Raw genomic sequence first — 20,782 nt, 5'->3', positions numbered from 1 at the left:
ATCACAGACAGCACTTTGCACTGGAAGACCAATAGGTTTTGGGCAGACCAAATTAGAGTAGAGTAGAATAGAATAGCTTTTCATTTGTCATTTCTACCATTTACAACTGATACAATAAAAATGACACAGCATTCCTCCAGGACCAAGGGTGCTACATGGACAGCACAAACTACACACTCACACACAGCATAAAGTACATAAATGCAAAACATGCAAGTTAGATTGTAATAGAAGAATGATAAATAATAGGCATTTTTCTAGCAGCAATTCAAAGTTGTGCAAGGAATTTCAGAAGGAAAAGAATCTGATCATACTGTGTTAAGGAGCCTGACGGCTTGTGGGAAGAAACTGTTGCACAGTCTGGCCGGAGACTGAATGCTGGGGTATCTTCTGCCAGATGGCAGGAGGGAGAAGAGTTTGAGTGAAGGGTGTGTGGGGTCTTCCACAATGCTGTTAGCCTTTCAGATGCAGTGTGTGGTGTAAATGTCTGTAATGGAGGGAAGAGAGACCCCGATGATCCTCTCAGCTGTCCTCACTATCTGTTGTAGAGTCTTACTATCTGAGAAGGTGCAATTTCCAAACCAGGCAGTGATATAGCAGCTCAGAGTACTCTAATTGAACCCTCTGTAGAATGTGGTAGTAGGGGTGTGGTGGGAGGTGGGCGTTCCTCAGCTTTCCTGATGATTTCCTGATGAAGGGCTCCTGCCTGAAATGTCAATTCTGCTCCTTGGATGCTGCCTGACCTGCTGTGCTTTTCCAGCACCACTCTAATCTTGACTCTAATCTCCAGCATCTGCAGTCCTCACTTTCTCCTTTTCTCAGCCTATACATAAGTAGAGGATCTTCCAGGTGCAGTTAATATTTGTCTTGGTGTGCAGCCCAGGGAATATTTCTTAAACCACAGAGTCCTACATCATAAGAGTTTCAGGATGAACTGCAACAAGAACCATTGCTTCTCTTTGCAGATATTCTTTGTTAAAGGCACAATCCAGAAAGGGACGTATGACAGATTCTTCATCAGTGCAGCTGGCTCAAGGACACCACACAATGACACACAGAAGCTTTAATCTTTTGATATCCCTTTGGGGGGATGTTGTTCATGAATTTGTTGTTCATGTTCACAGAAACAGACCCTTCAGTCCAACTCATGACACATGAAAAATCTCACAAATAGTCAGAACTCACCACGAGCAAAACCCTGTGTCTTTGTGCTTGCTGATATTGTTGTCCACTTCCTTCTTTAACAAGTTAGAGACCTTCGAGCAGAATGTTATGAATGAATTGTCCCAGATATCCCACAATACCAGAATGGTCTAATCAAAACAAACACAAGCTGATATCAATGCAAAACAGTCCCAACTTTATCAGGAAGAAAGTTACAGTAACGTTTAATGCTACCTCTAATGCAATTTGACTTCTTAATGTTACAATTATTCCTGAGTCTCTTGTGGAGTTACACAGTAGCCCTCTCTCTCTGTCTCTGGGTCTGTGAAGCTGCTTTCTTCCTCTCACCTGATTGGTCAGCTGGTCATTGCCTGTTGCCATGTTGGTTTCCTCGGAAGACTTTTTTTATTTTCAAAAATATATTTTATTCATTCAAAACTCTCTTTGCATAGGTACAGCCACAAATGCAGTTCGTTTCTGTACAGTTGCATATCAATAAAGCAAACAAAACATTGGACATGCAAAAAAAACAAAGACCTCTCTTATAAATGCATATATTTGAGGGACAAGGAGGGTCTGATAGCTGAACAGATGGTTTTCTGAAACTTTCTATAGTTGTGGCCAATCAGGAAGATACATTTAATAGTTTGAAACAGAGTCAATCATTTAGATGGTATGTGACTGTTAGTTTCTTTTTGTAGCAGGACCTGGTGCCTTTCTGTCTGGGCCCTCTTTTGTTTAGTAGATAAGTTGTTGGGGGACTGGCTGTCCAGGATAACTATTGCCTTTTACATTATGCTAATGTCATTAGCACCTGGCTGCTGTGTTTGTACTGTGTCTGGTGTGTGGATTTTGTGATTTCAGAGTTTTACTTGGCCATTGTACCCAGCGTCTCTTGCTGTTTGGCCAGGTTAGCAACCTAGTTGTGTATAAGCAACCAGGAGACTACAGAATGTTCTGGCATTGAGGCATTCTGCTAAATGGGATGTGAAAGTTTCTCAGGAAACCCAAGGAATTCTAACAGGACTAGACAAGGTAAATGCAGGAAGGATGTTGAGGATGGCTAGGGATTCAAGAGGGAAGAAGAGAGCAGTAGGGATTCAAGAGCCAGGGCTCACAGTCTAATCATATAGGGTAAGCCATTTAGGACTGAGAGGAGAGAACATTTAATTGCCCAAAGAGTGGGGAGCCTGTGCTGCAGAAAGCACAAGGCCAAAACATTGAATGCTTTCAAGAAGGAGTTATATGTATTCTTAGGGTTAAAGTGATCAAAGTGTATGGGGAGAAAGTGGGAATGGAGTACTGGTTTGGATTGGCAGCCATAATCATAATGAATGGCAGGTAAGATTTAAAAGGGCTGAATAGCCTACTCCTGCTCCTATTTTCTGTCTTTGCATGATGCATCCAACAGGTTTGAACTTTCCCTTTTCCCACAGGGCTTCGAGGACATTCCTTAATGGAATTGTGGTCAAAAGTATTTTCCTGTACAAACTTTTCCATGAGGAATAGGTTGTGTAAGGGTCCAATTTACAGTCATAGAGTCATAGAGATATACAGCATGGAAACAGACCTTTGGTCCAACTTGTCCATGCCGACCAGAAAACCTAAATTAATCTAGTCCCATTTGCCAGCAATTGGCCCATATCCCTCTAAACCCTTCCTATTCATATACCTATCGAAATGCCTTTTAAATGTTATAGTTGTAACAGCCTCCACCAATTCCTCTGGCAGCTCATTCCATACATGCACCAATCTTGTTTGCATGAAAATGTTTCCCCTTAGGTCCCTTTCAAATCTTTCCCATCTCATCTTAAATCTATGCCCTCTAGTTTTGGAGTCATCCATCTTGTCTATTTACCTTATTCCTGCCCCTCATTATTTTATAAACCTCTATAAGATCACCCTTCAGCCTCCAATGCTCCAGATAAAACAGCCCCAGCCTCTTCAGCCTCTCCCTATAGCTCAAATCCTCTAACCCTGGCAACATCTTTGCAGCAGAGAGTGGTCAGGTCTGCCAATCAAAAGTTGGTGTGGAGGCAGAGCCAAGGAGTCAGACATTGCACAGAGCCGTGGTGATAGGGGACTCCAGAGTGAGAGGGACTGAAAGGGGTTTCTGTGGCAACAGGTGGGATTTGAGGATGGTGTGTTACCTTCCTGGTACTAGGATTAAGGACATCGCAGACAGAGTGCAGGAAATCCTCAAGGGCAAAGGTGAAGAGCCAGAGGTGGTGGTGCATGTCGACACAAATGATGTCGGGAAGAAGAGGAGGAACATACTACAACGGGATTTCAGAGAACTCAGAAGAAGACTGAAAAGCAGGACATCCAGGGTGGTTATCTCCGGTTTGCTTCCAGTTCCTCGGGCTGGAGAGGACAGGTACAGGGAGATAACAGACTTGAATGTGTGGCTGGGGAACTAGTGCAGGAAGCAAGGATTTAAATTCTTGGATCGGGGGGGGGAGGTTGGTGGAGGGATCAAACTGGAAATTTAAGAAGGAAATTGAAGGGAAACTTAGAACAAGAGAAGACAAGAAAGACAACGGTATCAATGGAGCAGAAAACTCAAAAAGGGATCATGCCGTAGGGTCAAGTGAAATAGGGATTGATATGAAGGGTAAGGGGAGTAACAAATTAAAAATACTATATATGAATGCACGAAGCATTAGAAATAAATGAGCTTGAGGCTCATTTGGAAATTGGCAGTTACGATATCGTGGGGATAACTGAAACGTGGCTTCAAGTGGACAGGGCCTGGGAAATGAATATTCAACGCTATACGTGCTATCGTAAGGACAGACTGACTGGCAGAGGGGGTGGGGTGGCCATGTTGGTAAGGAATGATATTCAGACCCTTGCGCGGGGGGACCTAGAATCAGGGGATATAGAGTCAGTATGGATAGAGCTGAGAAATTCTAAGAGTAGAAAGACCCCAAAGGGAGTTATCAATGGAGCAGAAAACTCAATGGATATCAATGAAAGGCCCCCAAACAATAGCCTGGATGTAGTGTGTAAGTTGAATAAAGAACTGAAATTGGCCTGTCACAAAGATATTACTACAGGATATCACACACGTATATGAGAGATGTTCTCTCCCAAATGGGCTTTGGGGAGGGAATCTGCAATTGGATCAGACCAACACTGTGAGTGAAGTCTCAGTCAATGGGTGGGAATCAGATAGCTTCCCAGTCAGATCCGGAGTCAGGCAGGGCTGCCCTCTCTCTTCTGCCTTGTTTGTGTGCTGCATAGAGCCGTTTGTCGAGTCTATCAGAAACGATGCAAGCCTCAGAGGGGTGACTATTCCTGGCAGCAGGCCTCCCTGTACATGGATGACGTCACAGTTTTCTGCTCAGATCCACAGTCTGTGCACAGACTCGTGTGCATACGTGACCAGTTCGAACGGGCCTCAGGGCCAAGGTAAACCGAGGCAAGAGTGAGGCCATGCTCCTCGGAAACTGGGCCGAGCAATCCTCGATCCCCTTCACCGTCAGGACTGACCACCTGTAGGTGCTGGGTATTTGATACAGAGGGGCTGGGGCGTGCGCCATGTCTTGGGAGGAGCATATCAGCAAAGTGAGGCAGAAACTGGGCAGATGGAAGCTACGGTCACTCTCCATCACAGGAAAAAAACTGGTCATCAGGTGTGAGCCACTGTCATTGCTGTTATACGTGGTACAGGTCTGGCCTATTCCCAGAACCTGTGCCACTGCAGTCACCTGGGCCGTCTTCCAATTTATATGGAGATCAAAGATGGGTTGGGTCCAAAGAGACTCAATGTATAAAGATCTGGGCAACAGGGAAAAAATACACCCAATGCCACCCTCACCCTGATGGCCACCTTTGTGTGTGGCTGCATCAAGCTGTGCATGGATCCTCAGTATGCAAACACCAAGTGTCACTACGTACTGAGGTTCTACCTGTTCCCGGTGTTGCGAAGGATGGGCCTGGCCTCGCTGCCACGGAACGCTCCGAGTAGTTGGACCGTTCTATATCACCTGTCCTTCATGGAGAAGTTTATGAAGAAAAATATCTTTGACCACAAGTCCATCAGGAAGTGGTCAGCTCGTAGTGTCTTTGAGAGCCTTCGGGAAAAGGAGAGGGTGGATCCTATCGAGCAGACTGTCAAAGTCATTTGGCAGAATGCCTCATCGCCAGAACTTTCCAACAAGCACCGAGACATGGCTTGGCTAGTGGTGAGAAGGGCTCTGCCTGTGAGATCCTTTATGCACGCCTGGACTCTCAGCCGCACCACACTCTGCCCTCAAAGCGGCTGCGGGGGGGACGAGACTGTCACACACCTCCTTTTGGAATGTGCCTACGCAGAAGTCTGAAGAGGAATGCAGTGGTGTTTGTCGAGGTTCGTCCCGAGCAGCGCCGTGACGCGGGACTCCGTGCTCTACGGCCTGTTCCCCAGGACGCAACCGAGACGAACATCAACTGTGCCTGGAGGATCATCAACTCGGTGAAGGACGCTCTCTGAGCGGTCTGAAATCTGCTGATCTTCCAGCTGAAGGAGTTGACCATGACTGAGTGTTGCAGACTGGCACATTCCAAGGTCCAGGACTACGTGTTGAGGGACGCGCTGAAGCTTGAGGCAGCTGCCGCTAAGGCGTGGTGGGGAAAGACCACCGTGTAACATCTGCCTGCCTAAGAAGAACAGGGGGCCCACGCAGTCATTTGAACTCTGCTGATGCCTCAGCTAAGTATATGGATATATGATCGATAAATGTATAGACCTGTATATACAAATGATAAATTCTGATCTCTGTATGCAAAGAAATGGAATGTTTACATATGTATGGCATGACCAACTGTGCAGACCATCAAAATATTTTATGAATAAAGTATATTTTTGAAATTAAAAAAAGATATTACCACAGTTGTTATGGGGGATTTCAACATGCAGGTAGACTGGGAGAATCAGGATGGTACTGGACCCAAAGAAATGGAGTTTGTGGAGTGCCTCCGAGATGGATTCTTAGAACAGCTTGTGCTGGAGCCTACCATGGAGAAAGCAATTCTGGATCTGGTGTTGTACAACAAACCGGATTTGATCAGGGACCTCGAAGTAAAGGAGCCATTAGGAAGTAGTGACCACAATACAATAAGATTTAATCTGCAATTTGAAAGGGAGAGGGTACAATCAGAAGTGACAATATTTCAGTTGAATAAAGGGAACTATGGAGCTATGAGGGACGAGCTGGCCAAAGTTCAATGGTGCAAAACCCTAGCAAGGATGACTGTGGAGGAACAATGGCAGCTATTTCTGGGTATAATGCAGAAGATGTGGATCAGTTCATTCCAAAAAGGAAGAAAGATCCTAAGGGGAGGCAGGGCCGGCCATGGCTGACGAGGGAAGTTAAGGACCATATAAAGACAAAAGAGAAAAAGTATAACATAACAAAGACGAGTGGGAAAACGGAGGACTGGGAAGCTTTTAAAGAACAACAGATGATAACTAAGAAGGAAATATGCAGAGTAAAAATAAGGTGTGAAGGTAAACTGGCCAAAAATATAAAGGAGGACAGTAAAGGCATTTTTAGGTAGGTGAAAAGAAAAAAAATGGTTAATACTAAAATTGGGCCCTTGAAGACAAAAGCGGGTGAATTTATTAAGGGGAACAAAGAAATGGCAGAAGAGTTGAATTGGTACTTTAGATCTGTCTTCACTGGGGAAGACACGAGCAATCTCCCAGATGTAATAGTGGCTGAAGGACCTGAACTGAAGGAATTTATATTAGGCAGGAAATGGTGCTGGAGAGACCATTAGGTCTGAAGGCTAATAAGTCCCTGGGACCTGATGGTCTACATCCCAGGGTACTGAAGGAGATGGCTCTCGAAATCGTGGATGCATTGGTGATCATTTTCCAATGTTCTATAGATTCAGGATCAGTTCCTGCAGATTGGAGGGTGGTTAATGTTGTCCCACTTTTTAAGAAAGGAGGGAGAGAGAAAACAGAGAATTATAGACCAGTTAGTCTGACCTCAGTGGTGGGAAAAATGCTGGAGTCAATTATAAAGGAAGAAAATTACGACACATCTGGATAGCAGTAACAGTATAGGTCAGAGTCAGCATGGATTTATGAAGGGGAAATTATGCTTGGCTAATCTTCTGGAATTTTTTGAGGATGTAACTCTGAAGATGGACACAGGAGATCCAGTGGATGTAGTATACCCGGACTTTCAGAAAGCCTTTGATAAAGTCCCACATAGGAGGTTAGTGAGCAAAATTAGGGCACATGGTATTGGGGGCAAAATACTGACATGGATTGAAAATTATTGGCTGACAGGAAAAAAAGAGTAGTGATAAACGGCTCCCTTTCGGAATGGCAGGCGGTGACCAGTGGTGTGCCGGAGGGATCAGTGCTGCAACCGCAGCTTTTTACAATGTACATTAATGATATAAATGAAGATATTAAAGTAGGTTAGACGAGGGAAACCCAGTGGATGTAGTCTATCTAGACTTTCAAAAGGCCTTTGATAAGGTGCCACACGGGAGGCTGCTGAGCAAGGTGAGGGCCCCTGGTGTTCGAGGTGAGCTGCTGGGATGGATTGAGGATTGGCTGTCTAACAGAAGGCAGAGAGTTGGGATAAAAGGTTCTTTTTCAGAATGGCAGCCGGTGACGAGCGGTGTCCCGCAGGGTTCAGTGTTGGGGCCACAGCTATTCGTATTATATATTAATGATTTGGATGAGGGGACTGGGGGCATTCTAGCGAAGTTTGCCGATGATACGAAGTTAGGTGGACAGGCAGGTAGTACTGAGGAAGTGGGGAGGCTACAGAAGGATCTAGACAGGTTGGGAGAGTGGTCCAGGAAATGGCAGATGGAATTTAACGTGAGCAAGTGCGAGGTCTTGCACTTTGGCAAAAAGAATAAAAGCATAGACTACTTTCTAAATGGTGAGAAAATTAGTAAAGCCAAAGTACAAAGGGATCTGGGAGTGCTAGTGGAGGATTCTCTAAAGGTAAACATGCAGGTTGAATCCGTGATTAAGAAAACGAATGCAATGTTGTCTCTTATCTCAAGAGGGTTGGAATATAAAAGCAGAGATGTGCTCCTGAGACTTTATAAAGCTCTGGTTAGGCCCCATTTGGAGTACTGTGTCCAGTTTTGGTCCCCACACCTCAGGAAGGACATACTGGCACTGGAACGTGTCCAGCGGAGATTCACACGGATGATCCCTGGAATGTCAGGTTTAACATATGAGGAACGGCTGTGGATCCTGGGATTATATTCATTGGAGTTTAGAAGATTAAGGGGAGACTTAATAGAGACGTACAAGATAATACATGGCTTGGAAAGGGTGGACGCTAGGAAATTGTTTCCATTAGGCGAGGAGACTAGGACCTGTGGAGACAGCCTTAGAATTAGAGGGGGTCAATTCAGAATAGAAATGCGGAAACATTTCTTCAGGCAGAGAGTGGTGGGCCTGTGGAATTCATTGCCACGGAGTGCAGTGGAGACCGGGACACTAAATGTCTTCAAGGCCGAGATTGATAGATTCTTGTTGTCTCGAGGAATTAAGGGCTACGGGGAGAACGCTAGTAAGTGGAGTTGAAATGATTGAATGGCAGAGTGGACTTGATGGGCCGAATGGCCTTACTTCCACCCCTATGTCTTATGGTCTTAATATCAGCAAATTTGCTGATGACACAAAGCTCGGTGGCAGGGTGAAATGTGAGGAGGATGTTAGGAGAATACAGGGTGACCTGGACAGGCTAGGTGAGTGGGCGGATACATGGCAGATACAGTTTAATGTGGATAAATGTGTGGTTATCCACTTTGGTGGCAAGAACAGGAAGGCAGATTACTACCTAAATGGAGTCAAGTTAGGTAAAGGGGCAGTACAACGAGATCGAGGTGTTATTGTACATCAATCAATGAAAGCAAGCATGCAGGTACAGCAGGCAGTGAAGAAAGCTAATAGCATGCTGGCCTTCATAACAAGAGGAATTGAGTATAGAAGCAAAAAGGTCCATCTACAGCTATACAGGGCACTGGTGAGACCACACCTGGAATATTGTGCGCAGTTTTGGTATTCAAATTTGAGTAAAGACATTCTGGCTATTGAGGGAGTGCAGCGTAGGTTCACGAGGTCAATTCCCAGAATGGCGGGACTATCTTACGCTGAAGGATTGGAGCTACTGGGCTTGTATACCCTTGAGTTTAGAAGGCTGAGAGGGGATCTGATTGAGACGTATAAGATTATTAAAGGATTAGATTACTTACAGTGTGGAAACAGGCCCTTTGGCCCAACAAGTCCACACTGACCCGCTGAAGCGCAACCCACCCATACCTCTATATTTACTCCTTACCTAACACTACAGGCAATTTAGCATGGCCAATTCACCTAACCCACACATCTTTGGACTGTGGGAGGAAACTGGAGCACCCGGAGGAAACCCACGCAGACACGGGGAGAACGTGCAAACTCCACACAGTCAGTCGCCTGAGTCGGGAATTGAACCCGGGTCTCAGGCACTGTGAGGCAGCAGTGCTAACCACTGTGCCACCATGCCGCCCACAACACTCTGGAGGCAGGAAGCATGTTTCCAGTGATGGGTGAGTCCCGAACCAGAGGATACAGTTTAAAAATAAGCAGTAGGCCACGTAGAACAGAGTTGAGGAGAAATGTCTTCACCCAGAGAGTGGTGGGTGTATGGAATGCTCTGCCCCAGAAGGCTGTGGAGGCCAAGTCTCTGGATACTTTCAAGAAAGAGTTGGATAGAGCTCTTAAGGATAGTGGAATCAAGGGTTATGGGGATAAGGCAGAAACAAGATACTGATTGAGGACGATCAGCCATGATCGTAATGAATGGTGGTGCTGGCTCGAAAGGCAGAATGGCCTACTCCTACACTTATTGTCTATTGTCATCCATGTAAATCTTTTCTGAACCCTTTCAAGTTTCAAAGTCTTTCCTATAGGAGTGAAACCAAAATTGCACACACTATTCCAACAGTGGCCTAACCAATGTCCTGTATAGCCGCAACATGACCTCCCAACCCCTGTACCCAATACACTGACCAGTAAAGACAAGCATACTTCTTCTTGGAATGTTCTACAATACATGCCATCTGCTACAACACGCGTTTCGACAGCATGAATTGGTTTTAATGCAGTTTACAATTTGTGGTTATTGTTCAGATAATGCGAACTTTCTTGTGAAAGGGTATAGTGATTTTATATTAGCGACCTTCTACAAAGCGATTTTCTGTAGCAGTTTTCCATGGCAGGATTTTCTATACCGAAAGATTGCAGAGGAACACAACTGTTGCATTATAGCAGAATGACCTGTACCATGGCTAAACCCATCATTTGCAACTGGGACACAGAGAACCTCAGCACAAACTTGTTTCTAATCACTATAATCCAATTGTTAAGACATGAGTCTCTCTTGTTAATACCCTGTTGAAAGGAAAGAGAATTAGTGATAGCATCTTTTCATTCCTCCAAGAAAGGGAAAGAAAACGATGTGTAATCTATCAGTAGTTACAATCTGGAAGTGGAAATAATGGAAAATTATAACTAAATTTAAGATCAACCACTTGGAAAGATTTAATGATGTTCTATTCCCCGATGAACTTATGTAAGCTATGATTTGTCTGGTTAGCAGGCAATATAATACTTCTCCCTGTGTCTCAGTTCGTGACAACAATAAATCAAATCAAATTAAAATCAAGATGTGACAACTGATTTATTTATTTTACAGCATCATTGTCTTCATGGTTAGAAGTGAAGTTTGACGTTTTTAACAAATATCATTGATTTGACGGCTGCCTCTTATTGTGAAGAGGAGGAAGAGCAGTGGCAAAATACTTAGAAAACATTTTTGAAATCTGAAAAAAAGGAAATGTTGGCGAAACTCATCGGCGGAGAGAGGAACAGAGTTAACGTTTTCAGTCCAAAATGACTCGGAAGAATTCGTACTGGATTGGAAATATTAATTCTGTTGCTCTCTCCACAGATGCTACCAAACCTAGTGAAGTGCAGCAGCAGCGCCTTGGATATTTTTATATCGGAACAAACAGATAATTGTGTGTAAAAATCTAATGTTGACCATTTGCCTATTAATTATAACAAGGCTCCAAAAGTCCCATTTTGATAAAGCAGAAAATTACAAATGGTAGATTAATATGAATCCAAAGACGGCACAGCTCCCTCTACTGGGACATTCAGGATTCCTGTATCTATTCGGATTTAATATGTAGATAGTCGTGTTGCACGCTTTTCTCGTTAACAATTGATTGTCATGGCTACAATGGTCATTTTAAATGTCATTACTCCTTCCTCGGGGCACTGAGTTGTTGGCATTCCAGTTAGTTACTCTCCGGTGTGATTTCAAAAGATGCAGAAATTCATTTTTGATTCCCACGGTGAAACACCTTAAAATGGTGGATTTTCTCTGCTTTGTGTTGCAAGCTCATTTTTCGCGACAATTGGACTTGCACGCCTACAGTATCCGGTAACAATGCAAACAGCGTCTGTTGGCTGCTACCGAAACTTCACTGCTGAATCAAAGAGCCAAAGCAGATGTCACTGCATTTTCAAAAAAAAATGAACAGAGGGGGGAAAAATGGTGGGACTCAATGCCTTTCAAAGAGACAACTGTTCATAACCATGTGCACTGTAAGGTGTGGGTGTCATAACAGCCAGTCCCCGTCATTAGTGCTAGGGGTCATTGTCACGCCAGATGAAAAGGGCGTTAAAATGTGTGCGTTGGGAGGAAGGTCAAATATCGATTCTGCTTCGATCAGAAGAAGTCTTCACAAAAGGATCACTGCCCATTAATATTAAGGGTGGTGCTCGACTTGCTTTGTTCTCTTCCCCCTCTGGCGCTGGCAATATGAACGGAGCTGTTTATATTGATTAAGTTGCTGTGTAAAACAAAAACCAAAAACGACAGATTAAAAAAAATACAAGGGATGGGGAGGAGGAAAGAAATGTGCTTCTTAAAATGGTGGTATTTGTCGCCTCTGAATCTATCCCTTTAAAACCACGCAATGCATCCGCTCTGGTCAGTTTCACCAAGTCTATTGACGTCAGTGAAGAGCCACATGATCAGGCAGAAACCAACCAGACGGGGAAGAGTTTTTGCAATGTTCATTGCTCTGCTTCTTGGAGTTACATTATCCCCACTCAATTAACCACCAGAATCGTGACGTTTCAGCCTTTGTCTCTCTTTCTGTTTTGGGAATATCTGCTCCGCTTCGGTTCAGAGAGGTTTTGCTTGACCATTTGTTTTGGGGGGGGGGGGTGGAGTGGGGGTCACACCATGGCTTTCTTTCCCAGAACCCAGATCTAGGACCAGAGGAGGAAGGAGCTACTGAAAAGAGGGGGATTTTGTTGTTGGCTGCGGAGGACGGCGCCTCTCTCTTGGTCTCCCGGTGGTTGGGGTGGTCGACTGGGAGTGCTCGGGGTGACTGCTATGGATTTGAACAGCAGTGGCGGAGGAGGAGGCGATCACACGCAGGGCTCCGAGGAGAGGTCCTGCCTGCTAGCCGAGACCTCCGCTTCGGATCTGAACAGACTGGGAGCAGCGCCCTGCAGGCGGGCTACTTACTGTACTAATGGCATGAGGTACAAACTGCTGCAGGAAGGGGATATACAGGTGTGTGTGATCAGGCATCCCAGGACATTTCTCAGCAAAATCCTCACATCCAAATTCTTGCGGAGATGGGAGCCCCACCATCTGACCCTGGCTGATAATAGCCTGGCTTCCGCCACGGTAAGTGTCGATAGCATATACTTATCCTGTTCCCTATGATGAAGGCAGCTAAGACAGATACATTGAAAGGCAGTGTCCAAATGCAGAATCAAAGGGGACTCTGCGTTTTGTCAGTGACATTCTTAGTTAAGAGTGTTATTTGATTAAAATCAACATTGTACAATCAATGCGCAGGAAACACAAGGGCAGTCGTGATGACAAAATGCAAAACCAAACCAATTTTCATTGGGTGTCCGTGACCTTGCTTCATTCATTTGTTTTAACCTTGATGATTGTGTCCAGGTTTTCCTTTTCATTCACTTTTTTTTGTTAAAAACGAATATTTGAACTATATCCAAACGTTAAATGGCTGTCCTCTGATATTGGGATCAAACACCTGGATTCAGATCGCTCCCGGTGGCGGTAAAAGACGGGTCCCAGTGTCGTGTCGAAAATGTTACAGATTGCACGCAATTTAAATCTGTTTCCCCAGCCCATCCTTCACAAATGAAAAGAGAAAGAAAGTAAATATATTGAGCTGGGTATTTCGATCTGAACGTGAAGGTGGTCTAACGCAATCTAATGTGTTACTGTATCGAATTTAATGTTGCTGTTTTCCCCATTGACACCCAAGTTGTGATTTGATGGCAACGTGTGAGCTCATTCCAGGATAGTTTGCCCACCACAGGGGGGGGGAGACGATTCCTGTTGTTACTGATGGACAATGAGCTGGGAAATTGGCGTGGAGGGCAGTGCAGTTTGCTGTGTATTTGTTGGATCCAGGTTTGAGGGAGCAAGGGGTTTTGAGTGTGGGTGTTATTTCCAGTAGGTACATCCGGGAGCGCGCTCGCTCGCTCTCGTTCGGCTAAGCGTCTTTGTGTTTCATTTTTATTTTGGAGCGATACATTTGTAAATTAGCGTTTTGTTTTTATTAAGGGGCTGTGAGAATAATTGATGGCCAGCTCGTTTTCTGAGCAAGTCTCCTTCAGCTCGGAAACATTTCGGGGATGTATCTCTGTTGTTTAGGACCATTTGGAAGTGAACATGCTGTATTTCAGCAGACGAGTGAGCGAGCAAGCCTGTGAAGAGATGTGGGGGCTCATTTCCAGCATCTTTCGTTACCTTCTCCAACTGATTAGTGTTGGGAAGCAAAACGATGGAATTCTTGATTCCAACAGGTCACATTGTAACAAAATAAGCCTCAAGAAACCTAGAGAGGATACAATTTGTAATTTTAAGCTGTTACCGCATTCCTCGCTTCTGTTCTTACATGCATAGATATGACAGCACAGCGGCCAATGGCAATTATTGGGCAAAACGAAGGGTTTTTCTTTGACGCGTTTGTTTCCGATGGAGCCGGTCTTTCTGCTTTAGTGACGGTTGGGGGGGGATTCTCGAGCTTTCGGAAGCGCACGCAGATTAGTGTGCAGTTCATACCCTGAAGTAAATCCCAGTGGTTAATATTACACATTCAGTTCCTGCAGCTGCCTTTTCGGATCGATCATGTTCCAGCCGCATTGCTGTAGCTTTCCCAGTCTTGCCAAGAGCCCGACACTTATACACCACAATTCACACACCACACACACACACAGCTATTGAACGGGGCAAAGGGAAGAGGAAGTTCCACAAAACGTCCAGTTTATTCCGTTCAGTCACGTTTCCTTCAACTCCTTTTTGTTTGGGGAAAAAAAAGATAAATAACTCCATGGTTATGAAACGCTTCAGTTTGGCGTATTTCTTTTTAATATTAAACGTTCCGCACCAGGTGAAGCGAGTTACTTAATACTGGGACATCATCTCCACCGGTTTCAAGGTGACAGCCAAACATTTTTGTTGCAAACCCACTCAGTTTTCTTCGAAGATGGTCAAATATCAACGCTCAGATCAAATCCGTTAATTTAAATAAAAACGAGAATTGTACTGTTGAAGCTCCCTATACCAGTCTATGGGATTTCATCCAGCTTGCAGTGTTAACAACAAGCTTCACTTGGATCAGATAAAGGTTGTGACTAGGAATTGTATCACTCCAGCGAGAGCGCTATCTGCTCCCATATATATATTTTTTAAAAGACCAAATTTGACAAATCAAATACAACTTGTTATAAATTGAAATCTTTTTCTAAATTGACTACCCAGCTTCAAATTTGTATTGGCATGTGTGTACTTTTATTTACTGTCGAATTGATATTTTAACGAATGTCAAGTACAGGGACGGAAATAAAACCCTGTCTCGGTACTTGCTGAACTCTGCTGGACTTCAGGCCATTTTAACATCTCATTCCTGATTCGCAATTATAAGTAGTTAGAATTTAAATAAGAATAAAATAAGCAATTGGGTTGCTTCTGGAGACCTCGACATAATGGTGCTTCAATTGATGCTTTCTACACTCTGTTCTATGATATGGGTTCATTTTTATTGGTGGTCTGATGGAATTGTTGTCGAGATCTTTTTTTTCAAACGAGTGATAATGGACGTTGCACATTTGACACAGTTCCTGGAAGACTCTTATCCCAGTGAAAAATTAACTGTTTATCTCACCATAGATTATTGCCAAACTTGTTGAGTTTTCCCAGCACTTTGTATTTATTTCATATTTCCAGCATTATTTTGTTTTTATCTAATGAAAAGGAGTTGACCAAACAGTGTCTGAACTAAAAGCATATATAAACAGTTTTTAGATGTAGGTTTAACCAGTTTCTAACTCGCCCCAGTTCGATTTGATGAACAATAGCAGAAAATAATTCTCATTTAACCAGACAATGAAACATATCTATACAGGAGTGATAATTGTATTCAAACAGCTTCAAATCTATGTGGCAGTAAGGGAATTCTGCAGGCACTGCTGTTCTCTCACAAAGTAACAGCTACTCATCCTATTTCCACATAACCGTTGGTTCATCATGTTAGTGTACATAGGTTGTCATTGAAATATACCCAGGGACTGGAAAAATCTCATCAACAATTTAGAATTTGGCTGTCAGGATAGGGCCCTATCTTAGTGTCTGACCTTATTCTGAGTGATAAAACACATTGAATTTATAGTACAAAATAAAAGTTCTTGTATGAAACACTAGAACGTATTGTTTCACTTTTCTGTAATTTTCTCTCAATATTTCTGAAATCCTTTGGCGCTAAGATGGGATATACACTGCTTGTAACAATGCTCTAACCTATCTTCTGTCTCTTGGGTTACCTTAACCTCAAATCCCTGTGTCTGGAGTTGTTTTCATTCTTGCGGCAAGTTGAATTAAATAGAGATTAAAATCATTAGCAGTTGTGAAAAAAATTAAGTGGCTTGAATAAAAACATTTTTTGAAAAAGTGAAGTGAAATTAAGCTATGGCCCATAAATACACTTTTGTTAGTTTCTGGTTGCTGTACAAATCTTGACAAATCAATCTGACTTATTATGATGTCAATTTTTATCTTGATTTAACTTTTTAATAAAGTCTACCAAACAAAATATCGCAATTCTGAATGACAGTGAAAACAAAACCTATTTACTAACTACTAATTAATAGTAATTGGCGAATGGAAAGTGCATAATTGTAAGTTCTTAATTTGTCCCATGATTTACCACATTGTACTTCACACACCTAACATTCTTTGGCTTATTCTGGTGGGGGTTTCTATTATTAACTTAAGACTCCATGAGTCTAAGACATAATTTGTCAAATAGTTCCAAATTTTCAGAATGTGCAACCTTTCATTTCCCTTTTTTGATAGGAAGAATAACAAGAACAAATGCTGCTTAGAAAATGTGTTTAAATGAGTTAAAGCAGCAAAGAAACCCAGGGCTAGAATTAGTTAATAAGAAAATAGGGGACCAAGTATTCCGGTTCTTTTCCAGAGATCTGTAATTCAGGAACCGAAGTAATGCTAATGTGCATAGAACCTTTTTTAGACTACACTTGGATTATTGTGCACAGGTCAGGTTTCAATCTTATCAAAAAGATGTAGAGTTACTTGTGAATGTGCCAAAAAAAATCACAAGGATGATAGCAAAACTGCAAGGTTACAGTTATCAGGCAAGATTGAAGAGGCTGGGATTCCTTGGAAATGTGAAGGCTAACATGTTTGAGGTCTTTAAGTTAAGGCACATGTTGATAAGGGAGATTTGGAAAAGATGTTTCTACATTTGGAAAAGACAGAGTCCCATTCATTAAAGATAATCACTCAGATCCAATAGGAATTCAGGAGAAATTTCTTGACCCAGAGAATGGTTAGAATGTAGAACACACAATGCAGGGAGTAGCTGAAGTGAACTGTTTGTGTAAAGAGACACTAGCTAAAACTTGAGCATGAAAGAGATATAAGGAAGTGCTGATACGAATGAGAGAAGGTTCAGGTGGAGCAGAAATACAAGCAAGAACTTGTTGGATGAAATACCCTGTTTCTGTGCTGTATGTTCGATGTCATGTTGTTACTAAATTAACCAACTGCTGGCCAGCATCCTATTTTTAAAGCAATGCATTGTAAATTGGAAAATTATACATATCCCTAGAAGTGATTTATAATTACAATTCATGCTATAATTAAGCTTTGTTTTAGGCTTCAGTTGCAATATGTGACACCTTATGCACTAATTTTAAACAGAAGTTACAATGTGGCAAAAATAATTTAAAATCAGAAATAAGTCTTTCATTCCATTTGTACTTTGTATGCATGGAACATACTAGGGTGGGTGATAATAATAAAATGTCACTGAAGCGTATGAGGTACCTGTGATTTCTATTTTTCCTGGCTGCCTTTTTTAACAACCAACATCTAAATTTAGAATGTCATTTAAAGCAAAGCATGCATGTTTTTGTGGTAATTGTGTAGCAAGCTTGTATAGGTGTATGAGAAATATCAGTGCTAATTTGTTAATGCCAACCATACCGCTTTCTGGTGGAAGAGAATACTCTCTTCAAAATAAATCATGATTAAGATTTTGAAGCTATAACAATTGCGGAATTGAAATTTGTCTTTTTCCACAATAGAAGCAAAAAAGGTAGCATTAGCGGAGGAATGCTTTGTCATCTCCGAAATCTAGTGCCAATATTGACCAAATAGATAAAACTTTCTGATTGTAGCAACATTGTACCTTGGCCCCTTCCACCAAGGGAGTTTATTTGTTTATTTCCATGAAATTAAGGGTAAGTCTATCTTGTAGCTACAGCTTCACAGCCACTAGAAATGGATTTACAATTAACAAAGCCAATTTTACATATTACAGTCAAGACATTCAAATCATAATCCTGAGCTGGATTACACGCAACTCCCTCGAGGGGAAAGCACAAAACGCTAAGTTATTGTACCCTGTAGTACCATTACTTGAGATTTAGCTCATATGTAGAATTGGAAAAAATGATTCCAAGGAAAGAAAAATCTGTAGATCGGAGCTGTCTTCCAATTCCTTGTGATCCCATGTGAGTGTCCGACAATCTGTTTGCAAGCTGCATCACACACCCCGCATTGTTGTAAAAAGAGCTTGTGGAAAGAACTTGTGATTTATGTACATTTACTGAATAAAATTCTCTGAAATGTATTACTCAAGGATATTGTTTAATATCCTGGCTTTGTTAGATCTTTGAAAGATCGTTGCAACAACATCAATCATTTTTTTTTCCCCAGTGGAGACTGAATTGTGCAGACTAGGAAGGTCTTGAGTACAGTTTCTATTCTGAGCATTCTCCCAATTTTAATTGAAATGGCAGGTTGCTGTTGGAAAGGAGCAAACACAAGCCAGAACACCCGCTGAGCATTCCTGATACTTGCTGAACTTTGTGCATGTATGTGTATGCCTGTTGAAGACAAGATTACATTTTGATGCTGTATTCTGTTCATGGTGAAATAGTCCATTGATGTTTGTTGTTCAGTTCCAAACATGAAGAACTGACATTTAGTTGATGTGCAGAATGCTCAATAATAGTATGTGAGCATCTTCAGTAGGGGAGAAAAATACCTGTAATAGTCACTATCTGAAATTGTAAACTAAAGGCCAAATTATAATTAAAGGATAACTGTTAGAAACGATGAGCTTCTGTGTAATTTCATGTTGTGACCAAATATATAGCAATTACTATATAATATATAAATTACTTATGACCTTTAATTAATAAAATGTACTGTTTTGAAAACTAATGAAAAATATATGACAAAGAAGCTGGAGTTGCAGAGAATCCATGCATGTTAGCATGCTAATGTTACTACCATAGAGTTTAGAGTGGACAGGTTTTAATAAACAGTGACTGGGCTTTTGTTTAGTCAGGTTATTACACACCAGAGCTAGTAACAACGATACTGAAATCCCCTTTAATTAAGTGGAACAGTTTTACTAAATATTGTCATGGCTTTTATTAGTTTACAGCTTGTCATCAGCAATCTCAAGTCAGACATTCAGATGTGTTTATATAAACGCATGTTAGAAACCCCAAAATGCTGAATCCTTTTTAAACACAATTCCTCCGATCTAATATTTGGATCATTTAAAGTTAATCAATGAGTTGACATTTTTGTTGGCTACCTTTTGTACCTTTTACTAGTATTATCAACCACACCAGAATTCCAACAGCCACAGTCAAACTTTATATTAATTCAACACTTTCCTTTTCTCTTCCTGAGAAATAACCACATTGTACTTAACATTGACCTACTGTGGAAAGCTGTGATCTTAATTTATTCAATTATGACTATGTGCATAGTCTCATGATTTATTTTCAAAAATGTTTTGTTGTGGAATTCCATCCATTGTATTTTATTCTGGTCTGGTTGTTTTGATAATTAGTTAAACTGTCTGTACTATTTGTATTCCTGAAGGAATACATACTGTGATTACAGTTACAAATAAAACCAGCCTGATAACAAACAAAAAAAAGTCAAGTGTGCTAATTTTAAACTGGCAAAAATCAATGTAAAACCTAGAATTGGTCCCTTTAAAATAATTACTACCCATCGTTGTGAATTCCATTTCTGTTATGGGTTGGTCTTTTCAATTTTAATTCTTTCATGTTTGAGCCAGTGTTGATGTGAATGTTTAGAAAAGTGAAGTATATCAACTGTTAACAAGGACTTTTAAAATTTAGTTCTTTTTAGTGTTTGCTATGTTAAAGACGCAATATAGGGGAAATTCTTGATTTTGTGGTGTGGGTCACATTAGTAGCAGTGATCACCAATCTCTAATAAAATATTCAGGTGCTGGTGGACTTTAACTTGGGTAGTAACTGCTTTTCCAACTGAGGAGTTTTCTCAGCGATGCCAGTGAGTATTAAGAATTCAGCAAATACCTGTAATCGATGATTGGAGTTAGATGTAGGTTAATTTGAATATAAATGGGTAGCTTCCTTACCTTGGAGGATGTGAATGATCGGTTACACTTTTCAAGGATCAAGCAGTTTTTGTGTTTGTCTTTGGTGCCAGTGCTCATGTAGCAGATTTATTTAAAAATGAAATAACCATGGATGCTGGAAATCAGAAACAAAAATAGAAATTGCTGGAAAAACTCAGCAGTTCTGGCAGGATCTGCAGAGAAAATCAGAATTAACGTGTGGATTCAGTGACCCTCATTCCAAACTCAGTTTTAGCAGCAATTTCTTTTTGTTTGTAAATAGATTTTCACAATTTCTCAAAATAGAATTTAAGTTCACAATTTCTTGGTTATTAGTTCAGTATCACGTATGCATAACTTTTTTTTGAGCTAATATATTGATTTGGATTGCGTCCAAATATGTCAGAAAACTGGACTATGTTGGAGACAGGATTCAATCTAGATTGCTTTGCACAGAGTAGGTACGCAGAATTTTCATAATTTTACTGAGTATTTGTACCGATATATGTAATTTTGGTCTCAAGGAATGACGTGCCTTGAAATATTCAGATACTTTGAATATGTTCTAAACTCCTCAATCTCTGAGAATGACCTGATGATCCCTTCC

At 41.7% G+C, this 20,782-nt stretch overlaps 1 protein-coding gene across 2 annotated transcripts in view; it reads left to right on the top strand.

The window, feature by feature from the left end:
• Nucleotides 1-12,236: 12,236 nt before the first annotated feature.
• The window catches only part of cmip (c-Maf inducing protein), a 220,290-nt gene continuing 211,744 nt past the window's right edge, over nt 12,237-20,782 (top strand). For both annotated transcript variants that reach the window (XM_060838000.1, XM_060837999.1), the window contains exon 1: nt 12,237-12,887. In XM_060838000.1, coding sequence (XP_060693983.1) covers nt 12,588-12,887 — 300 coding nt within the window. In that variant the 5' untranslated portion in view covers nt 12,237-12,587. The remainder of the gene's footprint in view (nt 12,888-20,782) is intronic.

The sequence above is a fragment of the Hemiscyllium ocellatum genome, chromosome 17, assembly GCF_020745735.1.
Source record: "Hemiscyllium ocellatum isolate sHemOce1 chromosome 17, sHemOce1.pat.X.cur, whole genome shotgun sequence".
In the NCBI taxonomy this organism is placed as follows: Eukaryota; Metazoa; Chordata; class Chondrichthyes; order Orectolobiformes; family Hemiscylliidae; genus Hemiscyllium; species Hemiscyllium ocellatum.
The sequence above is the reverse complement of the archived record's forward strand: the minus strand, read 5'-3'. Positions and strand labels throughout refer to the sequence as shown.